The sequence below is a fragment of the Coturnix japonica genome, chromosome 3 (assembly GCF_001577835.2).
Source record: "Coturnix japonica isolate 7356 chromosome 3, Coturnix japonica 2.1, whole genome shotgun sequence".
Taxonomy (NCBI): domain Eukaryota; kingdom Metazoa; phylum Chordata; class Aves; order Galliformes; family Phasianidae; genus Coturnix; species Coturnix japonica.
In genome coordinates, this window is record NC_029518.1 from 11828271 (window position 1) to 11851765 (window position 23495).

A 23495-nucleotide genomic window follows, 5' to 3' on the forward strand; every position below is an offset into this window, starting at 1 on the left:
TAGGGAAAAAAACAACCAACCAAACAAAAAAGCCCGGGGAAAATATGAGAACACTTTTCACAGGCAGTAAATGTGAGCTGTTGTTAGTCCTTTAAGAGGAAATATTCTTAGCAAACTACACAAAATCTGTAGTTCAAAGTGTTCCCTGATAAGAGGTATGCATCGTGTGTCTGGATCCGCCACAGGAATGAATTGTATTGACTGAGGAACTGTATCCTTTTGCAGCATATCATTTATTTCATTTTCCTTTCCCTCGAACAAGAAAATATAGTTTGATTCATTGTTTGACAATCCAAGCCAAGTTATTTAAAATAATATTCACTTTGTACTTAGTGTAAAATGCTATTGTTAGAGCAGACACTCTGCCTTTTATACAATATTGCAAACAGAAATCTTTAGTTTCTAGTTCTCATACAGAACCAATTTGTAAAGAGTCTTTAGGCCTCTTTGCCCTTCTCCTTTTCCCAACTGGGTCTTACTGACACATAGAACAACAAATAGATAAAGCAAGCATGGATTCTGAGATCTATAGTTTTTAATAATTTTTAAACTAGCTACAAAATGTCAATCACTTCACAAACTGACAGGAGACATAAGGAATTTCATATTACATGCTGTAAGTGATATTTATCTCACAGTTTATCTAGAGTTCATTCATTTAGGTTTTTTTATTATTTTTAATTAAGTCAGCTACTAAACATCTCAGCGATTTGGTGTGCATAGCTCTAGGTAAGCAACAGAGAACTGTACTGATAACAAACCACATGGGGATAGCGACTAGTAAGAGAGAGCCTTATAAAAATTACATTTCTTTGCACCATTTCATATGGTAGTCATTTCCTTCAAAAGATAGTCTTCAAAAGCAGCAGACAAACCCAATATATTACACTTATTCTTTTTGTCTTTGACATATTTTCAGCCAAGCATGTTTTGCTGGCAATGGCTAAATGGTGAGTGCCAAATCCCTCTTTTTTTCGTAATTAAAAAAAAAAAAAAAAGAAAAAAGAAAAAAAAAAAAAAGATCATGATTAATAACTATATATATATATATATATATCAACAAGAAAAAGTGGCACGACTGCAAACTTGCTGGTATAACATAGTCCCAAAAGAGTCCGAATACTGAGCATGCTTTTGTTGTCATTGTTGGTGTGCTACTGCCATGGGAAAAAGTCTTGTTTAAGTAGGAGTCTAAATGTCTATTTATTCCTCATGCATAAATGCATAAATCACATCACTTTTTAGTGCAATGCTTGTTATAGTAAGATAATTCCACATTGTCTAATCATGAAATCATAACAACAGATAATGGCAATGAGGAACTGAAGACAGCAGGTTTAAGTGCTTAAACATCATGATACCCAAAGACAGGAGCATGGCAGTAGCTCTGTGGAATGTCACAGTTTTACAAGAACAATACTGTATATTTAAAGGTTAACAGCACGTTTAGCATTCCAACATGGTTGTCATTCAGCAAACATCATTTAAAAAAAGGAGAGGAAAAAGGAAAAGGAATCCAAACAGAAACAAGGAAAGGGAAAACCCCAAAAAACATCATAGTGAGCTATAGCCATCAAATCAGCACTATGTACAACCTTTGGAAAGAAAGATATCTAGAAAAAAATTAATTACAAGTATCATTTTTGGAAAGCTGACAAACTACACAGGACAACATTTACAATGGGGCTGATATGTGCATGTGTGCAAACCTAGTAGGTAAATACCATGATAAAAGCATGAAGGTACTGCCCTCTGGGACAGCATTAAAAGGAAATGCACTTTGCTGCATTTAACCACTGCCGAGCATCTTTGTTGCACGCTGGTTGGCTTCATCAATCCTGGTTTTATTGGAATCAGCCTAGGGAAACACAAAGAAAGGGGAGAGATGATTATGTGGCAGAGAGAGAACTTTGAGAATGCTTTGTGGGCACTCCTTTAGTTTTGGCTATATCAGGAAAAACAAAACAAAACAAATGGAAATTACAGATTAGCCTGATTCTGTGACACAAAGTAGCCTTCGAGTTTTTGTGAGCTTTTGTGTTTTTACTCAGCTTTCACTGAACTCTCTTAAATGCCATGCCAGACCTGTGGCTGGTGCTAATGGTTTGCACCATCAACAGTGATGGACAACAGGATGAAAACTGTAACGTGCATATGGATTTCATTAGTGGAAATCTTGCAGTGCTTTGTAAGGCTTGGGTTCAGTGGACCTGGACTCTGGATCTTTTGACTGTGCATGTGACAAGGAAGGAAGAAGCAGGAATGACGCTGTGACTCCTCTTTCTCAACAAAGAGTTCATTGTAGCTGCAAGACAGGAACCTCTTTGATCAGGCAGCTGCATCGATGGGAATAAAGAAGGAAGGGATTCCATCATGATTTGGGATTCTACCATTATTTGAAAAAATCAAATTGGAATTTAGTCCAGCATGGGCTGAACTGCTGATTTCACTGTCTTCCATGCTGTAACATTTGCCATGCTTAAAAAATGCTGTTAATAAAACAGCAGATTTTGGAGTTCTGTTTGAGAAGGCAGAGACTTTAACTATGGCTTTCCGTTGCCCTGCAGAAGTTAGTTTTGGAGTCAAAGACATTACTGTGGCTGACAAAAACAGGCAAAGCTCTTTTCAAGTTCATGTTGCTAGCAGAGGACTAGGTAGAAAATGCTTTCAGTGTTTGAAATTAGACCTGTGGGAAAGGTGAGGGCTGTGTTACTGCTTTAAAAGCTTGACATCAAATAGCGAACTCTTTTCTTCAGTTTGATGTCTTCATTTTTTTTTTATTATTTTTTTAGCTTTAATGATTATTCCCAGGTCTCTGGGGTGTACCCAAATAGTGCAGATTTATTTTAAATCTTCAATTTTCAAAGGCGGGATGCTGAAGCGACTTTCCCACATTCATTTCAAAACCTTTGAAAATGGTTACACTGATCTGCAATAAATCACTCTGAAGCGTCTTGGGCTTTTCGCCCTAATTGTTCTGGCAAATGTAAATATGTATTTTTAGTACAGCAGCGTGTGCCAGATCCTCAGCAAGAGTAAATCTCCATAACTACTCAGTATGAACCATGTTTCTGTTTTTTACCCATGAATTTGACCTTGTCTACTGCACTATAGCTTTTGCCAAAAAATTACCTGAAAGATAAATGAATGGCTTGAAAGCATTTAACTTTATCACGAAATACATTAATATTGATTGAATGTTAAGTGTAGATGTAACATAATGTTTCTAAATGGGAATACTAAAGCCTAAATTTGGTAAATGATGTTTCATCTGAGTCAGTGGGAGTCCTTGTCCAGACCTTCCCAGCTGGGTCAAGACAAAATGTTTTTAGCCCCTTTTACTTTCCTCCCAGCTCTCCATTAATGGCTTTTTTTTGGAACAGGCTGTCTTCTGGTGATGATATCTGACACATTTGACCTACTTATCATCATTTTAGTTTTTGTCCCTTTTTCTCTGATCTGAAGGAAGGATAAAGCCTTTTATTTGTTGCCTCATCTGATTACCATGAATAGATCAGATTACCTCTCTGCATTATGAAATTGCTCTGGTTTGGATGCGCATATCCAGTTTAACATAAGTGCTTTACAAGCATTTGGGTTAGCTTGCTGAGGTACCCAAGCTTTTGCTACATATGCCATCAAGGATCTTTCTAATGATGATACTTGACTGAAAGCATGGTGCTCTGGCTGGTCAGAAAAAGAAAACCACTCCAGCAGCACTGCAGTGCCTGCCACCAGCAAGGGGTGATGTCTATTGCCATGTCTCATTGCAGAATGCAAGTGGTTTTTTGGTTTTGGTTTTCGTATTTGGTGTTATCCAGATTCAGTAATTTCTAACTTTAATATAGGGTTATCCTAATATTTTGTGTTTCCTTTTCTAGTATCTCATTACTGCTTGGGCCTCATGTTCTTACTCAAAACAATTCAGCAGATTTTCACTAAGATTGAAGACGCATATTTTTATGCTGCTTTCATGATGATTCCTTTGTGTACACTGCAAGTCCATCTTTCAGAAACGTGCCACTCTTCTTAGTCAAGGGCTCTGACCAACAGGACATGCCTGTGAGGCTGGATTTAATGAATAGTGTTAGCTAGTAACGTCTTTTCCGTTTGCTGTATGAAACGGTGCATACTTAACCCTGTAGGAACAACACTCAGATATGGAAGGCCAGTCCCTCAGTTAGCTGCTGCTCTCAGCATGCGCTGCATAGAGATATGGCCCACGTTTTTCATGTTCACAAGGAGCCTGGTAAATATTTTCAAATTCTAGATGTTTACAAGCATGAGCTGATAGGAGAATTCTTGCTAGGATTGCTGTGTTATGTGATAGAGTCCTGCAGATGTGGGTAAGATGCATCTGATTTCTATCTGCAGGGAATATTTCCTGCTACTATGCTATGTCACGAGTAGGACAGCTACTAATGTAGCTTTGTTCTTCCTCTGAAAAAAATAATGTATGTCGTGTTATTTAAACATAGCTATGACATGGGATGTGTAATATTCCAGTCCCTTGTTGCAGTGTAGATTGATTTACTGCTCTCTGCTGCTTTTCATATGAACAGTGGTTCAATACATGCAGACTAATAGATGCAGCTTTATGAAACATGCTTTTGACTGACACAAAGCCATGCATTCTTCTATGTTGTATGACTATGTCAGAGACCAGCTTCCTGCCTATAAGGCAACATACTCTTCAAGATATTCTTTGGAATCAAACCTGAATATGGAAAGTGGACTGACTGAATTCCTGACTGCAGTTTATTTACTTATTTATTTCTCTATCTACATGTATGTGTGCATATTTGTGTATAATTAATTAACATGAAAAACAGTCATGGACATCCTGCTCATCTGAGAAGGTTTGCACGTGTCAGAAGGCTCGAGAGTACAAGCTCTGCTGCTTATGGCCAGCATTAACTCTAAGCAGCACATGTAAGTCCTTGGGTTATATCCTCAGGCTGCGTAAATCTCAGCTGAAGTCAAGTGTTGTATTGATTTTACACCAGATGAAGATCTAGCCTCTTATGTCACTTCAGCCTGACTGCCTGTGCCTGGAGCGCTGCCAGTATGAATGCAGATGGCTTGCAGATCTTGAGATGTGAGTATGGCAATGAGATCCCAGCCAGGTTTGGAGGGTGCTGCTATCTGCTTCAGAAATCTGCAATGCAGCTCTGGCACTGAAACAGTGCTTTCTACCTTTTTAGCTGGTGATATCACAGTAGAAATACTGAGCTTCTGGACTGCACCAGGACCATGTGTGGTTCAGTTCTATGTACACACACCAAGAGAGCTGGTGGATGTGTTGTAAGGTGATTATAATCAGGCATCATAACAAGCCTAGCTGGACTGTTACTGTGCAGCAAAGCCTTGCTTGATGCATCCCCATCTTCTTTTTGTGACTGGTCCTCTAAAGAAGCAATCCTATTCTAAATCACTTGTGAAGTTTCTGAGGGAAAGGAAGTCTGGGAAGGCTTAAAATAGTCCAGGAAGTGCCAGGGTCCAAATTCCACGGTTCTGCACAACTCAGGGTATTTTTCCTTACCCAATACCCTTGCAGAAGGAGCCTTTATTTGTGCTAAGGAGTCTCCTCACTATCTGTTGTCTTGCAAACTCAAAAGTGCTGGTTCAACCCAACCAGAACTGAAAGTTACTAAAGATCCACAGCAGCAAGCTCTGCTTTGGCCCAAAGATTTGGAACAGATGAGAGAGAGGAGCGCTAGCAGTTATTTCTGTCATTTGTCCTCCTCAGAGCACAATTAAAACTACAGCATGACCCCTTCTAACGAGCTGGGAACCAGCTGGTAGACACATCTGCCCTTCTTATGCACAGCCTGTGCTTGCAGAAGAGAAAACACAGCCCTTTTGGGGGGTTCTCATAGAAACATCAGCTCTTACCTTCTCCATGATCCTGTCAATCTGGCGATTCTGTGTGTCGATCTCGTTGCCCATGTCCAGGGCCATGTGACGTAAGTTGCCAATGATGCCGCTGACCTGCTCAAGGTTCTCATCCATTTCATTTTCCCGGGCATCGTTTGTTACCCTTGGAGTAAAAAAACCAAAGCAATTATTTCAAATGAAGAGAGAGGAGATTCCTCTGAAACTCTGATTCACCCCAAACCTGTCCTGCATCCTCCCTTGCCTGTCAGCTGTGGAGCATGCTACAGTGCTCAGCTTTGAGAAAAAGGGGATTGTTAATTTGCTATCCTGAAAACCTTCACGTGCTTATTTTTTGGATGCTGGGATTAATTCTCTGAGTTTGTCATTCTCAATTTGTACTGCTCATTCCTTCTGCTCCTAAAAGTATTGCTGTCTGAGGTTGTCTGAATCACTTATTACACCTCCCTGCTAGGAATGGGCTTTCTCAAAAGATGTGGAAGAATGAAAGGATGCTTCATTTGGATCTGTGTATGATTACAGTGTGGGAAATGCCAGAGTGTGGTGGAACTGAAGCTGTATCAGCTGCTTGTGTTCAACTACACAGGGTACTGTACAGTCCTCACAGACTTGGGGCTTGCCAAAATATTGGGCAAGAAAATCCTGACCCAACCTCATATTTAATTAAATGTATTTTCAATAGATAGAATCAAATTTTCCCAGATTATTTGCCTTTAATAAAGTTGTCTGTTCTTAGCCCCATCTTTTACAGTTGCTTATTTTTTAGAAGGAAAAACTCTTGGTTGACAACCAAGTTCAGTGCTCCCAGGACTGAAGAAGCACGTGAAGACTGGCATTTGGAAAAGTTTCCCACTCATAAAATCATTTCTTTGGGTCTCTTGTGGAATTTTTTCTTCATAGAGGTGCTAAAAGGGCACTACAAGCTATTCGTGGTAGAATTATGCCATGGCATAACTTTCTTCACTGCTGTTCTGTTAGCATGCCCCAGCCTTTGCGTTGATGGGGCTGCTATCCAGAAATAATAAAAAAGAGCGAATGGCAGACCCAGCAAACTTAAATGGCAACTCCAGCCCACTCTCCAGATTGCATGACAGCATTGTTTCTGTCTCACTTATTTCCTTTTATCACACAAGCCAAAAAAATAAATGGATAATGGTTTTTGGAAAGATAATTACTTATTAATCCAGTGTCCTTAATCTTCAGAGATCAAAGCTCTGCCTACTGGTGTGCCTTTATCCATTCAGCTTATAACATTGTCATCTAAATACAGGCTCTATAAGCGCTGTAATCAGTATGTACTTGTTGCTGAATCTCCATATACAGGAGAAAGTTTGCATTTTAGTTGCCATTAGTATAGCTGTGTGTAGCTTTCACCTGAGTATTGCCACTGAAGTGTAAATGTTTCCACATGGTTTTGGCTTTTGGGCAGCTTAGGAATGGGGCATTATTCCCTGTTCAGTGAGGTTCTCTGTATGATCATGAGTAGGGAATTGGTTTTCTCAGGAACTGTTTACCTCTGGTAGAAATTGTACTTCAAGTTTTGTGCTTGGCTTTGCTTTGGCAGAGAACCTGAGGCTCATTTCTTTTAGAAAAGAGAGGAATAGCTGCTGAATGTTTTGGTGCATAGTAACATGGTGGAAAACACTGACACCATCACATTACCCAGCGTCGCCGAAGGAGTTAACAAGTGTCACAGAACTCATGACCATATGGAAGAAATCTAAATATATCAGTGACAAGGAAAATAGAGAGAAAACAGTGGATAAAAAGGCTCACCTGCGGATAAAGCCACCACTGATGGCCATCTGCTCCCGTTCATCTACAACACGTGCAGGCTGGCTGGCTACAACGCCATCCTGATTATTGCCCCAGGCTTTTTTGTAAGCATCACTTGATTTAAGCCTATGCAAAAAAGTTGATGAGTAACAAAGCATCCAGTGGACAAGGACAAATGCAAAATTTTACTTCTCGAAGCTAGAAGCTGAATCAAGCAAATGAATTTTCAGAGGGTCACTGACTGTATACCGATATATCATAACCCTGAACAAAAGGATGGGTTTTTGTTTAGTTTTGGGGTGTTTTTTTGTGTTTTTTTTTTTAAACTTTACTGCCACAATAACTGTGATAGTCAGAGGTTTTGCATCCAATAGGGTGAATTGCAACTGTTAAGTCCACAACACTTCACACAAGTTTTTGGATGTTGACTGAGTTTCCAGAAAGGAAAAAGAAAAAAAAAGGAAAAAACAAAAACCAAAAAAAAGGGAAAAAAAGAAAAAAAAGAAAAAAAAGAAAAAGAGAGAGAAGAAATACAGATAAGTAGAAAACATTGTTTCATTTCAGTGACACATACGTTGTGACATCAAACACAGAACGTATTGGCAGACAGACATAAAAACATAACTGCCAAGTATAGTGTGTACATCACATCACAGCAACACACCCTCTTAGAGTAAAAAGGATTTGGCTGGGCTTTAACATTTTACAATGCAGAACACTGGGCTTCTGCTGTTGGTAACATATATGTGGCATAAGAGGCATTTAAAGCCCCTAATCTTTTCCAAGGTGGTTTGGGGGTTACTTTATCATAAAATTCATAGGGTTTGTTAGATTTTCAAATAATATATCGGTACATGAAAATAGTAATCATACATCTACAGTTGATGTACAAACCTTTGTCCACAGAGACAAAAAGTAAAATAGGCAGAAGTGAGATGAGTGCAGGAGAAAAGAATAGATACAAGCAATCTAGCATCAGAAAGGGAAGTTTGTCTACATTTTCTTCATGCACCAGCTACAGGCATGAATAAGAAGTAAAGCATTCTCACTAAGCACAGTCGCTCCAATAGTTTGTCATACTCTTAATGCATCAGCAGTAACAGCCTTCACAATAAGCAAGACACAGGCAAAAATGGATCATTACTTCCTTCGGTATTTTTAAACTACAGGACTTTATAGTAGCCTAGCATGTCACTGTATTTGTTATAGTTGTTGTTCACTTTCAGAGAGCCATTTTTGACTGAGCTGCCGTGGACAGAAAATTAAAATCCAGGCATACCTTCAGTGGCAGATTAGCATGTGTAGCATATTTAGGGTTGCTGCATTGTAGCTGTCAGACAAGACTGAACACTTAAGCAAGACAGCATGGGCGTTTAGGATCTGTAGCTGCAAATTCTTGATTTTATTCTAGAAATGGAGCAGTTTTCAACAAACTTGTTGGGAACTGCAGATCCCTATGGTTTCCCTGCTCTTCAGTTAGCAACAATCAGTCATATAAACAGCCCTGTGGCTTGGATTTTGGGAGAGAAACAGCATGCTTCTAGAGACTTCAGGAAAGGACACAACAAACTTATCTCTGGTTTTATGTTCTCTCCTTCCCCCCTGAAGGAGATCGGTATCTGTGAAGCCTGAAGATGTGTTGCATCCTTCAGTATAGATTTAAAATACAGATACAAAGAGGATCTTTCCCAAATAGTCATCTGTTGTTTCGTTGCTTACTTACTATTACATTGTGAAGGGTTAAAAAGAGGATGCTTGTCTTATTTCTCCATAGATCTCTGAAACTATCCATTGAGTTTTGCATTTCTAGAAATAAGTAGAAGTATCTCTTGTGTATTTTTAGGTATTTGTCTGCTCTTTATACCTACACAACTCAGAGTCTGTGTTAGAAGTGAATGAATTTACACACCTAGACCCCAACCTGTATTTTCTTGTGGAGCTGCAATTAAAACAGGTGGAGCCTGGGCCTGTTCAAGGTCAGTAGCATTTGTCCTTTTGACTGCAGCGTAGCCTAAGTTTCATGACATGGGCATTGTAGGTCTTCTAAGAATGAAGGGTCAAGCTTTACATTTTGATATGACTCACTGAGTTATATTCACAGCAGAGTCCTACTATATGTGAAATAGTTAATCTTTATGAAATATGTGCATTTAAATTACCACTAACCAGAAATCATGGTGATACTGATGCTCAGAACTATCTGGATTTCTCTCCCTCCTACACTACACTTTTCAGAATATCATCTTATTTGTACCAGTTGGTCCCTGGCATGGTGATTAAAGGAACCAGCTACAAAAGCATAATTCATCCATATTCTGTTTCTAAACATGTTCACTGATTAGCAGTGCTAGATTATGAAATCGCACTGCAGTCTGCAAAGGCAGAATACTGCCTGATCTCTGGGAGGACACACCTTGAAAAAAGAACATCAAGCATATACAGTATTTTTCTGTTCTTGCACCTATTGATTTCGTGATACTGCAGTCATTGTGGTAAATGCTTCAGTGCCCTGTGTCAGGTATTAACCCCATCCGTGCCACAGGTCCGGCTGTCAGTTCAGAGCAGCCTTTCCTACAGAACAGAACAATTAAATCTGCTCTGAAAAATGAAGATTCCTGCAAAATACATGATGATTTTTTGTGCTTCACGGAAGAACTTTTGTTGTTGGCATATGCTACATTTCTCCAGGAGGAGCAAGATGCTGTATTGGCTCACTCTTCTTTAGCTTGCAACAGCTTTTAGAGCGTGGGAGTGTTTCAGGTGCTGCTGCTGCTTAATTCTGTACCTGCAGCTCTCCTGCACTTGTTCAACTGCCTGTTCTAATTCAGAAGGCTATGAGGGGTACAGCCAATATCAGAACTGGAAGTGGCTGCAGGAGGGCATACTCAGAAGGGCCATGTGTGTGTGTACCTCTTTCCATTTCTCATTGCCTCTCTTCCATTCTGTATATCAAGGCAATAGCATACATATTCTGTGCAAAATGTTTACCTCTGCAAAGTATTTGTAGCTGGGTACACAGGAGCAAAACCAATTTTGAAATCTGAGGCAGTAACTGCATTGTGTCCCAAGGGAATTCTCTTCAAAATAAATCAGGATTGAAAAGGCAGAAATCCAGTCCTAATCTTTCTGTTCCGGGCCAAATTTCCACTGAATTCTATGGCAGCTCTCTTTCATTTGGTCTGGATAATCGTTGTAGGACTGACTATGAATAAAGATTCTGTACCACGCAGAAAGAAAGTACAGTACTGCAGAGCCACTGCTCTCTGCCTTGTTTCCTGTACAGCCTCTGGCCAACCACTTATAAATGCTTTCACTGTAACCTGTCTGATTGCTGACTTGTTGCATGCTAGGTTTGTTGTTCCTTGAGAAGTTCTGGTCTGCACACTTTGACCCTCACTTCCTACACCTGCATAACAGCACTTCACATTTTCATCTGGCACTTAAAACAAGCTTTGCATTACTTGGAGGACAGTTTCGTTCAAAAGTGATGGCATGCAAGCACATTTGATACATTTCAACATTTCTGCTTAGTGTACATGCTACCCAAATGAGAGGATATTTTTGGCATGACATGATTGGATTTTCTCAAATTTGGTTGTTTATGACAGGATGAAAACCATTTCAAGTTGAGTTCCAATTGTGAAAAGTCATGTCTTCTTCAGTTTTGTCAAGAACAGTTTATGTTGAGCAATGAGAAGTGTGGTTTTCATCTATAATTTTGACTAGTGCGTATTATCACCTCTTCTGCATTTTTAAGCTGCGGGTTTTTTGTCGTTCCTTATGAAACTTGTTTGCAAAAATGCTTTAAAATTTAGGACCTCCAGGAGTAAAGTAGCTCCAGTGGTTTTGGTCTCTGGAAAATGGAACCACTCAGTACACTTTGTGTAAAATGTTGAAACTTTTACCATTGGAAGGTGTCAACAGTGAAGCTTTCACTGCAGTATGCCTGATTTTAATGCATCTACAGTAATTCCCAGTCAGTTGTCTATGCTATGAGATGAATGCGTTTGAACCAGAATCGTTCCTTCTGCATGCCACATGCTCATCCTGTCCGTGTGCCTAGCAAGGATGAGCTTCACAAGGCCTTTGGAATTAGCCTTAAGTGCTCAAAGAGATGAGGCAGGCAGCACCTACTTGTTACATGGACAGACACAAAGACCACAGAATTTTCCTAGGTCCGTCAAATTCTTTTCTGCTTCTTTCATGTCCTTATTGATTTGGTCCATTCCCTCTTCGATGCGTTCCAGTTGTTCTGATTAAACACAAGTATTTTATCCCCACAGAATGAAGCAGATGGAAAAGGACAAAGAAAAAAAAGACAAAAAACTTCAGACATTCACTGTGACAAAAAATAAAAAACAAAACTGGACACCACATAGCAGAGCCGGTACCCAGTACCTACTTGTTACAAGGACATATGAAAAGGCCACAGCATTTCCCTAAATCTTTTAAATTTTTCTCGGCCTCCTTCATGTCTTGGTTGATATGGTTCATGCCTTCTTCAACACGATCGAGTTGTTCTGGTCAGGACAAAGGGATGACAGTGTGGAATGAATTGTATTTTTGTTTGTTTGTTTTTGTCTTCAACAGAATGTGAAAAGTGACCATGTGGAACTGAATCAGGAATGAAACTACAATGCATTAATCCAATCTGATGCATTGTTAAAATGATGTAAGCCGTTCTGGATGCCGAAGATGGTTTTTACTGATACGGAGAGAGTAAAAGAATGGTGGGAGATGTTCAAAACATATTAATTTAAACAAGATGTAATGATGTAGAAAGGAAGGGTTATAAACTTCAAGGTCCAGAAACATAATACAATGCACCACTTACTAAGACACCAATGACATCCAAGAGAAAGAAATATAAAATGTTATTATTTTGCATTTATTCATGTTAATACAAGAAAAAAGGTAACTTTCCATGGAAAACACCTGTTACTTACACTTACAAGTGCCTTGGAATTAGGTGAGGTGTGGCAGTGAAACTGCTTGGGTTAGTGGGTGGCTGAGTGAGACAATTGGCAGTAACAGGACCAGAGATGGTGTGCGAGCTGTTAAGAGCTATGTCCAAGTACTCCTTTTTCCAGGGACTGAGAAAACTGAAACCTGCCTCTCTGATTGGCTTTGGAGGTTAATCTCGAATCTGCATTTGTCTTTGGGTCAGATTTTCCTTCTTGTGTGGACACTGCAAATCAGGGGTAACTCCTGCAAACAGGGTGGAACTACAGCCACCTCAGGAGCCTGATGCTCACTGAAAGAGGACCACTGGCTGTGGCATACACTGTCTCTGCCCCAAGCAGTTTTATGAAAATAAACAATAGGTGATGAGTAAGGTTTTTCAATGGGGTCACTTCTGGTTTGCTCCGGGACAAGTGACTGAAGCACTGAGTGCAGTAACCAGTCTAAAAGCAGCACTGTCACTGATGGCATTAAACAGAATTTGTCTTATTTCTGCTTAAGGCTGACAGTAATTTGGTTTTCTTTTAGTGACTCAACGGTTCAGAATAATTTACTGTGTTAGAATGCCACAATGTAAAACTGTAGGACCGGATTCTTCACTGATGTAAATACATAAACAGATTTTAGATCCAATGGGATTGGGGATCTTATGTGGAGTTAGTGGTAGTTATGGCATTTTACACTGATGAAAAGATTCAACATTTGTTTCATGAACTCAAGTGTTACATGTGATGAGAAAGTTACTTGGAATGGCATTTCAATCCAGTAAAAATATGCATATACCCAGGGTGGCCGTGATATAATCACATTCCTGTTCCCTGTATTGAGCAGAAAAAAAAATGTAAACAGAGAATTTGAATCGAAAGGGAAGGAACCAAGACTGCATTGGTTATAGGAGAAATCCAATGTCATCTCAGATGTTAACTGAGCTCTGCCAAGATATAAAAAATAAAGGGGGGGGGGAAAGGAAATATTATAGAAAAAAAATAATCATGTGCCTATTGACGTCAGTATGAAACTCTTCCTGACTTGTTTGGGAACATGAATAGGCCTAATTTCTTACTTGGGTTTCTATTAACAATGGAGGCTTAGATTTTCAAAGCTGTCTGGGGGATTTGGACACTCAATTCCCATTAAAATGAATTGTATTTAATTAATTTTAATGAGAGTTGGGCATCTCACCCCTAGAGGGCCTTGAAAATACTGTCCTAAATTATTCAAGCTGAAATAATTCAAATACTGGACTTAAAATGTTTGTTTAATCCTTGTATGAAGCTGGACTTGGAGAAGAAGCGCCATGTAGGCATCGCTGGCTGCATCTTCTCTTCAGCTGTCAGTTCTCATTCTTACCCAGCTGGATGTGCCTGTCTCCTGATGGCACAGGCACTATGGACCCCAATTCCAGGGAGGATCAGAGTTACCTGGCAGTGTCCTCTAAAAGGAGCACGCATAATGTGAGCAAAGGATTGGGAAACTGATAAGGAAACCTGAGAGGTACATTGCTCAAGTTTTGCCAGATAGATAAACTACTGAGAAAACAACTGGAATCACAGAATCATTAAGGTTGGAAGAGACATTTTAAGATCGTGAAATACAAGATGATCCCCACCATGCCCACTGACCATGTCCCTCAGTGCCACATCTCCACAGTTCTTGAACACCTCCAGGGATGGTGACTCCACCACCTCCCTGGGCAGCCTGTGACGCTGCATCACCACTCTTTCTGAGAAGAATTTTTTCCTAACATCCAACCTGAACCTGTTCCGGTACAACTTAAGGCCATTACTTCTCATCCTATCACTGCTGCCTTGGAAAAGAGGCAGACCCCCATCTCTCCACAACCTCCTTTCACACAGTTGTAGAGAGCAATAAAGTCTCCCCTGAGCCTCTTCTTCTCTAGACTGAACCATCCCAGCTCCCTCAGCCACTCCCCATCACAGTTGTGCTACAGACCCCAGCTTCTTTTTCTTTCTCTGGACGTGCTCCAGGGCCCCAGTGTCTTTCTGGTAATGAGTGTATTTCTTGTAGAGGTACATGATTGCATTCTTTTAATGCCCACCGTAATTTTACATTTTGGTATGGATGCAGTAGCTCGTGTTTGTATCCACCAGAATCTCACCAGAACAGTGAGTATGTGGTAGAAGGTGGTATTCCTCCAAGCACCCTTGTTCCTTACTAGCTCAGTCTTGTGCAGCTGGGCAGCACTCTTGCTCTGGAAGGCACTGGTGGAGTGTGAGCTGGCTTTTCTGCTGGCTTATGCAACATGAAGGGAATTGCTAAATTTCCATTGCAAATTCTCTTCTTTTGCTCTTAAGAGCTGTTTGCAGAGCCAACTGGTTCTTAGGGCTCTCAATTAAAAGGATGTTAGCAGATGCATACTTGTCCCCATACTGTGGGGACAAGAGGTACTGACCTTTCTTTCACCAACTTTGCGGCCTGTATTTTCCTAACCTTAGTTGGGCAATTGAAAATGTCAGGTGATACTGCAGAGATCAACTGTAGATCAGGTACCACTGGTGTTCGGCTTCTAGTGAAGCATGTTTCTTTGCTCAGGTTTCTGAAGCCAAGTGTGTAGCAGGGCATTTTGAGCTTTTTTTTTCCCCCCGTTTCCTATTCTGCCTGGATAGATGAGCATTAATTGAAGATCATATTTGACATGACTTAAAGACCTTTGTTTAACTTATAGCTCTCTCCAGGAGTCTGGCTTAATTTAGCCTGCTTTAGGATTTGTCTAATGCTTATAGTATTTCTGAAGAGGTACTCATAACTAATCTGTCTTCCACTGAAGGAAACCTCATCAGTGTAAAAAGGCTATGCCATGTGTGTAGCCCAGAAGTCTAGACAGTTCCTAAAACCATTTGTTAGTTGATAATACAGAGGGCAACACTGTTAACTGGTTTAAATCAGCATAGTTACGCTGGCTTCATGAAGCAATACCAAATCATACCTGTCAAAGTTCTGGTCTCAAGGCAAGTAAATAGACTCATGAATCTAATCACAACTGTTGAGGCATAAATATTATAGAGGAATTTACTTAACTAGGTCACTTTGGATTTGTTTAGGTGTGAATGATATTAAAATCTGGCCCAGAATGAATCACTGTTGGCAAGTGTATGGGAAACTGTTGATCGCAGCCTGAACTTCTGATTAACCAGCTGAGGCAAGCAATGAGTCAGCTGCAGGAGCACAGGTGAAGGTAATTCAGCTGTGCTACCGGAACAGGTGGAGCTTGGTTCCACCACTCCCAGATCCCATTTAAGGGCTGACTGCCACTAAGGCAGGTTCTTTTTTTCTGGAGATTGTTTTTTTTGTGGAGTTTACTGTGAGCCTCCAATGTTGGTGAGTGTTTCCCTTTATCTTTTTATCATGATAATCTTTTGTATGAAACATTTGGTTTAACCTCTGTTTACCTGTCAACTGTACAGCAAGTAATTAGATGATTATCAAAAGCTTAATTTGTTGTTCTCAAAGACGTACCCTAGTCCTACTTTGTGTATTGTATTAAAGGTTTTAAGAAAGATAGTCTGCTGGCATATGCTGCCATGTGCCTATGCTAACTCACACCAGCAAAGATCATATCTTCTATCACTAATTTACAGAAGCCCTTCAAGGTTGAAGCTTAAGTATTTTTTGATAGTTCATTGCAGAGTTCTTTAAATATGTTTACATGTACATTTATATACATGTCTATTGTATGTATGGCGTATAAAATAACTGATACTGTCTCAGACTGGTGGCAGAATATGCATTAGAAGTGTGTTCGTTCTGATTTCCTTCTTTCTTTCTTAACTATTTCCAGTGATAGCTGGTGATCCAGTTTTCCACAAAGAATCATTTTGGAGCATAGTACATTTCTAAAACAGCCTTTTCAGAAGTCCTGAGCTGTGACCTAGGTCAACTCTGAAAGGCATTGTGAAGCATGCATACAGATAGCGGAAAGCTGGTGGGGTGTGCTTGTGAGTGCATGTCAGGTGGTGCTAAAAACAATAGACAAGGCACAAGCTGCAATTGTGGGGGAGCTGTTTGTCTTTTGTTCTGCACTGCACTTGCAACGGTAATTGATGTTATTTTCCCTGTGGAATCTGGAATAGTTGAAATTCACTATGATCAGCTCAGCTCATAGGTGTTGTTGAGTATCTCTAGCAATTCCGCTTCTGACTTCTCACTGCCCATCTTAAACTGGAAGTTCTATGCAAAGTGATGAAAACTTTATTGTGAGAGTAGCAGCACTAACTGGAGTAGGCTGCCCAGAGAGGTTATGGAGTCTCCATCCCTGAGATACAAGAGATACACATGAATGTTTTCATGTGTAAACTACTGTAAGGAACCTACCTTAACAGGAGGATGTTGGACTTCCTGATACCAGGGGGTCCCTTCCAAACCCTGAAATTCTGTGAGTTTTGTGATTCTGTGATTGATTTTTGTGCTGCATGTTAAATAGGATTTAAGATGGAGAAGGGGCCTGCATGCAGGTTTTCCTCTCAAGAGGAGAGAAATTGCAATTATGTTTGTATTCACTGCAGTTATTTCCCCAGAGCTGCAGAAACAGGTCAGCCATAACCGATGGAAAAACTTTAACATTTAAAATAAATGCAATAGCTGTAGAGAGCTCAGCTGGCAGGGGCACTGTTAAATGGTCCCAGCCCTTTTACTTGGGGGATCTCCTGGTTATCTCAAGTTTTATCTCCATACTTCAGCTTGATCTGATGTATAGAGGTACTGGGTAATTTAACTTACTATGTTTTCATGGGTGTGCTGCTTGTGCACATGTAATTTCTTTGCAGGTTTGGTTGCATTGACACTTTTTTTGCAGTTTATCAAGGTTGTGAATTTCCACAGTTTTGGTGTTGATGAAAAAGGGCTTTGTGGCTACTGTTGTTATTGGGCATACTTTCTTCCCTTGTCTCACTTTGAATACAAGAACAAAATTTCTTCATAATAATCTGCATGAGCATATCACCATATGTCAAAAAAAAAAACCACCACCACCCACCCATGGTAGTCCAGACTGTTCTGCCTCCTTATTGTCACAATGTGATAGGAGTTTCTGAGAAGGAAATACCCTTCCATTGGAAGAAGAAAGCCGCTGTTCTGCCTGCACCAGTTCAGCAGTCCAGGTTTATCTTTATATTTCTACTTTGTACTATCAATTTCATTTCCACAGTCTTTTTTTAACCACCATGCATCTAACTGTTAATGTTTTTTCTAAGCCAGAGTTTTTTAAAGACATATTTTTGAAAAGACTCTTCAATAATACTGTTGCGTGACATTTTTAGTATGCAATGTCGATATTTTAGTTTTAAAAGTTTTAAGTGTATTTGATTAAATGGGAGAATTAGACTCAATATCAGGGTTTTTTTAAAGAAACAACCCATAAGCATTATGGGTGCAGGTAGGCTTTGGGAAAGACTTCTGCACTGTTGTAAGCAATCTCATTCAGGAAGAACCTCATCTCATTCCTGCAGGCTTCCCAGCAGAAAGACAGTGTAGAATGGGCTTGGGTGAGAATACCTGACCTAAAAAGTAGTAGTCCTGTTTTGCAGAGGGACTGCTTCCTGATTGGTGCAGTTGACACATTAGAAGAAAGGGATACCATCTGGAGGGACCTGGACAGACTTGAGAAGTGGGCATGTGAGAATCTAATGAGGTTCAACAAGGCCAAGTGCAAAGTATTGCACTTGGGTCAAGGCAATCCCAGATATGAGTACAGACTGGGAGAAGAATTCATTGAGAGCAGCTCAACAGAAAAGGATTTGGGGATCCTGATGGATGAAAACTTGAGCCAATACTGTGCTCCATCTGTGCTCCATCAACCCCAAAGACCAACAGTATCTTAGGCTGCATCAATACAGGTGTGGCAGCAGGGAGAGGGTGGGGATTGTCCCTTTCTGCTCTGCCCTTGTGAGGCCCTATCTGGAGTAAAGTGTCCAAGCTTGGGGCCCCCAGCACAAGAAGGATGTGGAGTGAGACATTGCTGTGACCTTCCAGTACTTTTAGGGAGCTTACAAACAGGGAAGGGAGCCAATCATTTACACAGTCTGATAGTGACAAGACAATGGGGGGGGGCATGGATTTAAAGTAGGGAGATTTAGGTTAGATGTTAGAAGAAAATTCTTTACTAAGAGGTTGGTGAGACCCTGGAACAGCTGCCCAGAGCTGTGATGTTCCATCCCTGGAGGTGCTTCAGGCCAGGTTGGGTGAGCCCTGGGCAGCCTGAGCTGGTGGGGGCAGCCCTGCCTGTGGCAGGGAATTGGAACTGGATGATCTTTAGACCCCTCCAACCTAAGCCATTCTGTGATTCTGTATTCCAGGAGCTCACTCAGTTTTCCAGCGACTTTGAAGGGTGCCAGAAGTGGCCTCTAGTTTTCTTGGCAGCCCCATTCTCTGTGCAATGGGAGTAATGAAAGCTCTTGGAAAGCTGCACTTTCCTGGAGGGTCAAAGTAGACTCTGTTGCACCAAACTGTTAGCCAACAGGAGCTAGCCAGGCTGCCTATACTTCGTAAATGCTTTTACAGTGAGAACTGTAAAAGTCTGCAGTCCCAAAGACTTATGCTTGTGACTCAGAAAATGAGTTCTACTTTGTACCGCTTAGATTGGGTTAACTCAAGATGTTTTTCTTGTGAAGTATGTTTAGCTTCAAAGCAAACTATTTTGTAAAGAAACCTAGAAACAGAGCTTTGAGCAACTGCAATGATTAGATATTCTTCTTGCCACCCACTGGAAAGATCAATGTCATGGTTTTTGTCTGTTTAACACCTAATAATCTAAAGTGACTTGTACAGTCAGCTGAAAAGAGATCACATGGCAGTGTTAGCAAATTATTTCCTTAATCTGATAATCTGTTGAGACATCCGCGAGTTGCACAGATTGCACTAATTACAGAGGGTTCAAAGTAATCATTAGTGTACTTTGTGCAATATTAGAAGTTCTTTATCGCTAAAACAGAATAAAATAAATAAATCAGGATTATTACAGATGCATATGGCTAAAATGGACAAAACATAATTAAACATTTAACATGGCGATTAAAATATTCCCAGGGTTTGTGGCACTTGTTAAGCTGTTTTCACTGGGAAACCCATACTGTGTAGTCACAAGCTTAATTTACTGAACCATTTAAGGCATGACCGTAACCAATTTAAGGAAGGTTTTAGGTTGTCTGATTCCTTCCTGTAAGTATCAACTAATTGTGTGTCTGGCCATACAACACGCATTCCAGTTCCCACTGTCAGTAAGAGTTTAACACTGAGGTGCCTGGGCTCACGGGAGCTCAGTGACACCAACCTCAGAGCCTTGGTTCCACTGACATCCTTCCTAGCATGGCTAAGAAGGATAACTTGTGTGTGCAGGGCTTGTCAGTAGTACTCCAAAAGTGCTCCAAAGTAAAAGGAAAAAAGCAATCACAAAATTAAGAGCTAAAAATAAAACCGATAACCCTAGCAGTCTGTGGAAAAACAAGTTAGAGAAAAGGAATGTACTTTTCCAAAGCAAAATGTGGGGGTAGTTTGAGGTACTGCTGCAGTTTCTGCTGATCTACCTCTGAGTTCAATTGCTGGATACACCTGGCTATTTACAGAATTTCTCTGACAATATTAGTGATATCATTCTTTTCTGGAACAAAGCACATTATCTACACAGGTGCTGTTTTGCTATAAATAATGTCTCTTCTTCTGTATTCAGTGATAGGTTTTTTTTACTGCTGTTGTTCGGGAAATAAAAATTATCCATAGATAACAGAATATGCTCTGCAATATTTTTCTTGTCAAAGCAAGCTGATGAGAAAAATATTTGGTTAGTTTAAATCTTTTTCCTTAAAAGGGAAACATATAATACAAGAAGCAATAATTTGCACACATAAAGGCTAACAGAAGAAACTACTTTCTATTTAGGTCCTTATTTTATTTTTCATTCATTTTAGTGCTAGAGAAGCAGAGATGTAACAGATGAGAAGAACTTGTCAGGCTATGCAGTCCATTTCTCAGTGTTGTACTATTGCCTATAACCTACGTTTGGGCTTGATGAGCAATATATGGCATCACTGTATCATTTCCTAATACAGCTTCATATCGTGCATGTGACAAGTTATATGGGCTTTGGGGGAACTGTTTTGATACAGAACAGTAGAAATTCACATTCTCTTGATTAACTTCTCTTTGGAAACACAGATTTGCTTCTCCTGTGGGTCTGCAGCAAATATTGATTTATTTGGGGGGGGGGGGGGGGGGGGGGGGGGAGGGGCAGAAAGAGCTACCCACAACTTTGTAATATTATAAAGGGCACAGCTGTAATTTCCTGGGTTGTACTGAATACATCTAGCTCTGTCTTTGTCTCAGTCATCCACAGCCAGGGACTTGTTTAAATCTAAAGGCTCATACACTGTCCTTGTAATAAACCAACTGTACCATAGCTTTTTATGTTAAGCTCCTGTTATCCTCACTGACATTTCTATACAACAAGAAACTGCATTTTGCGCAAGCTAAAACCTTTTATCTTCTCTTGGGATAGATATACTGCATGCCTCTCACTTGTAGCTAAGCGAGTGAGAAGATTACAAAGCACCTGCTGAAATGATATTGGATTTTATATTTATGGAGGCAAATCATGTCATTGGATCTGGACCCAATGCTTGTATGTAGAAATGAGGATTTTGATGAGTTCAACCTACAGCTCTCTTTGATATTAATGGGAAACAGTTCAAAAGAAATACAGAGTCTCACATAGTTATTGTACATTCCTTTACCAGACAGTGAAGCTGAAGGCAAAAAGTTCCTTGGGTTCTCATATATAACCACTGATGTTTTATGGCCCTGTTTTTTGGAATTGCACACAGTTAGTACAGTACTTTGAGAATGGTTTACATCCTTACTGAAGCAATCTGAACTTACCTCCTTGCTCATCCAACATAACCAAAGTCCTGATACCAGCATCTTTACTCTACATCCCAATAGTGGTAGCAAGGTAAGGAGAGGGAGGGAGAGAAGAAAGAGAGAGAGAAAGAGAGATCAGTGAGGGAACACTCAGTCCTAGGTATGGGACATAGGAAGACAAAAGGAAAACAGTGAAAAGAATGACAAGGTCATAAGGGGCTGGCAGCACTGTCCAAAGCCCTCGTGTGACTGAGCACTGTAAAGGAAACCATATACTCTTAGTTGTGCCACCAGCACTTTAGGATTTCCTGGGATACTGAACTACTGTGAAAATACAAAGTCCCAGACCTTGAGTTTACAGTAATCACTTCATACAAGAGTTGTTTCTAAAAGGTGTTTGTTTCCAAGTTCTCTGTAATGGGAGAAGGGAAGAAGGGGGTTTTGAAACTGCAGATGTTTTTTCATCCCACAGGAGAGATAGATGACACACAAACATATATCATAATACGGCACAGTGATTTGTACGTCACTCTTGCAACACAGAAGTCAGAAAGCTTTCCTAATTAGGAAATGTATTTTAAGGTAGGGTAGCATTTTTTTGAGATTAACTCATATAATTTGGCTCCAAGATCTAATAGATAAGGGTATAAGCCAACACTTCAGTGTCCAACAATGGACTTTGGATTGAGCTTGAAGGCAAGATTCTTAGAATGTCTACACTGATCTTGTCTTGGCTCCTGCAGGGGTTATTGGGAGTCTTTCAATTGCCTTTGCTGTGAGTGAGATCTGGGTAAAGCTGAGCACTTCAGGGCTCCCTCCTGCCTGAACCAGCAGTAGAGCACCTTTCACAAATGCAACTTTTGCATGCATTAGTACCATTCTGTGATGTGATCAAGTGTCTCAAGTTTCTGGGTGCTATGATACAAAACTATATCACAGACTAGACATTAGACTAGTTCCTTTTTAATTTCAATGGGGAAATTAACTCCATTCTTCTTAGAGCAGTGATAACGTCTGTGAATAATTAATAGCCTGAACAATATCTTTAATGTTGCATTTCTATAACAGATGAAATAAAACCTCTGTGGACTGCCATCTTGCCAGAGGAGTTACCTGAATATGTGCAGCAGTAATTTAGCTGCTTCCATGAACATAAAGATCCCTGTGCTTCCAGGAAGCAGACAGAACTGTTGATGTTGATTTTGTAGGGGCTAAGGGAGATGTAGTCATTTGACCATGGTTGTCCTGACTGTCCTCGAGGGTTTTTTTAGGCTATCCTCTCTCTCCTAGGCACATCAAGATCTTTATATTGTCCTTCCTCCCCGCTGCCCTGCTCACTGCCATCACTCGTCTTTTTGTCCAGGAGCAGTGCTGTCTCTCTGGCCATCAGCTCTGCACTGCATGTTTGCAAGGTGCTCCCAGTGTGTCAGCAGCACGCTGCATACCTTGGCTCAGCTAAAAGCCTGCCTGCAGCACTCGGGCTGGCTGGCTGGTGCTTCTCTGCTTAGCTTCAAGAGGGGCTCTGCTTGGTTCAGGAGGAAGATAGGATGCCTCTTTTTGCACTCTTATCTGCCTCCCTTCTCTCTGCCATTCTTGATTTTAATGTCTACATCATTGTAGAAACTGGGAAATACATCAGATGTGCACAGCCTGGTTCACCTCCCCTTGTTTGAGCCCCGTGTAAATTGCCATAAGGAGAGAAGTCTCTTGCCCAACAGCCTTCAGGGCCCACTTGCCCTTGGGTCAGTGACCTGTCAGCTACTGATGCTGTTCTCTTTCCCTTCTTGCTCGTACTGCCCTTGCTTGAGTGCCAGTCAGCTTTTATTTTCACAGCCTTTAGAAACTTGTAGTCCGAGGGTCATGCCTTTTTAGAAGAAGGAAGCTGCCATTAATAGCTCAGATTTTCTGTGGGACAAGCAAGTGTCAGATCTGCTAAGCACTAGATTGTTCAGTAGCTTGTAACTGTGCTCTCCCTACTCTCTTCGTACCCAAAG

The 23495-nt window shown here is 40.5% G+C and overlaps 1 protein-coding gene across 2 annotated transcripts in view; it reads right to left on the bottom strand.

Annotated features, from left to right (window-relative positions):
* Positions 1–214: 214 nt before the first annotated feature.
* The window catches only part of SNAP25 (synaptosome associated protein 25), a 63659-nt gene continuing 40378 nt past the window's right edge, over positions 215–23495 (bottom strand). The window contains exons 4-8 of one of the 2 annotated variants that reach the window (XM_015857144.1): positions 21520–21568; positions 12074–12191; positions 7672–7797; positions 5896–6040; positions 215–1858 (exon numbers count right to left, since the gene is read on the bottom strand). In XM_015857144.1, the coding sequence (XP_015712630.1) occupies positions 1790–1858; positions 5896–6040; positions 7672–7797; positions 12074–12191; positions 21520–21568 (507 nt within the window). In that variant the 3' untranslated portion in view covers positions 215–1789. Of the gene's footprint in view, positions 1859–5895; positions 6041–7671; positions 7798–11805; positions 11924–12073; positions 12192–21519; positions 21569–23495 lie in introns of both variants that reach the window. The other variant, XM_015857143.2, reaches the window with a different exon arrangement.